The 747-nt window shown below is 38.6% G+C and overlaps 1 protein-coding gene across 1 annotated transcript in view; it reads right to left on the bottom strand.

Moving 5' to 3' along the window:
• The window catches only part of LOC103520558 (protein CLEC16A homolog), a gene marked incomplete at its 5' end in the record, with an annotated part of 14100 nt that extends 13532 nt beyond the window's left edge, over positions 1 to 568 (bottom strand). The window contains one exon of the mRNA XM_026831629.1: positions 363 to 568. Within this exon, the coding sequence (XP_026687430.1) occupies positions 363 to 568 (206 nt within the window). The remainder of the gene's footprint in view (positions 1 to 362) is intronic.
• Between the last annotated feature and the right edge of the window lie 179 nt (positions 569 to 747).

Genomic DNA, 747 nt, shown 5'->3' with positions numbered 1-747 from the left:
AAAAAAAAAAGAAAAAAAAGCAAAAATTAATGGTGTCCCAAAAAAAAATGGTCGAGTGAGTTCATTTCCCAGTTTAGTGTGTTAGTGGATTATTACCGATTTTTCTTTTGTGTTACGTACTCGGTGAGTGTAGTGGTCAAGGCGACTCGCCTGGGCTAAACAAGGGAGGGCGTGGAGTTCAATCCCAGCCGCAGGTATGGAATTTACCTCAATATAATTGAGAATTTGATCTTACAAGTGTAATAGCCAATGGAAAAGCAGAATTTTGAATTTGGACGAATCATATCAAAATATGGAATTGTAAATACTTTTCCATACTTTGGTGATTTAGGACACAGTTAGTGCTGTTAGTGGATTATTACCAGTTAGTGGGGTTCCGGCAGGGGGCAGCAACATCTTGGAGTCCATCATGAGATATTCAACATTGAGCGGTTTCTTCTGTATTTGATCGTACTCAAATTGAAACATGTCCAGAAATATGTCTTCACTCTTGTAGAAGTTTCGTAGAAGTGATGTACTCTCTTCCTTGGCATTTACTATTGCTGCTAGATGGGCATCACTCAAGATACTGTGGAAACAGAGGTGGTTTCTAATTTAGAAGGAGAAATAGTCAAAAATAATTGAAACAAAGCCAGAAATATGTCTTCACTCTTGTAGAAGTTTCGTAGAAGTGATGTACTCTCTTCCTTGGCATTTACTATTGCTGCTAGATGGGCATCACTCAAGATACTGTGGAAACAGAGGTGG

The sequence above is a fragment of the Diaphorina citri genome, unplaced genomic scaffold (assembly GCF_000475195.1).
Source record: "Diaphorina citri unplaced genomic scaffold, Diaci psyllid genome assembly version 1.1 scaffold3787, whole genome shotgun sequence".
Lineage (NCBI taxonomy): Eukaryota > Metazoa > Arthropoda > Insecta > Hemiptera > Psyllidae > Diaphorina > Diaphorina citri.
This window is presented reverse-complemented; position numbering and strand designations above follow the sequence as displayed.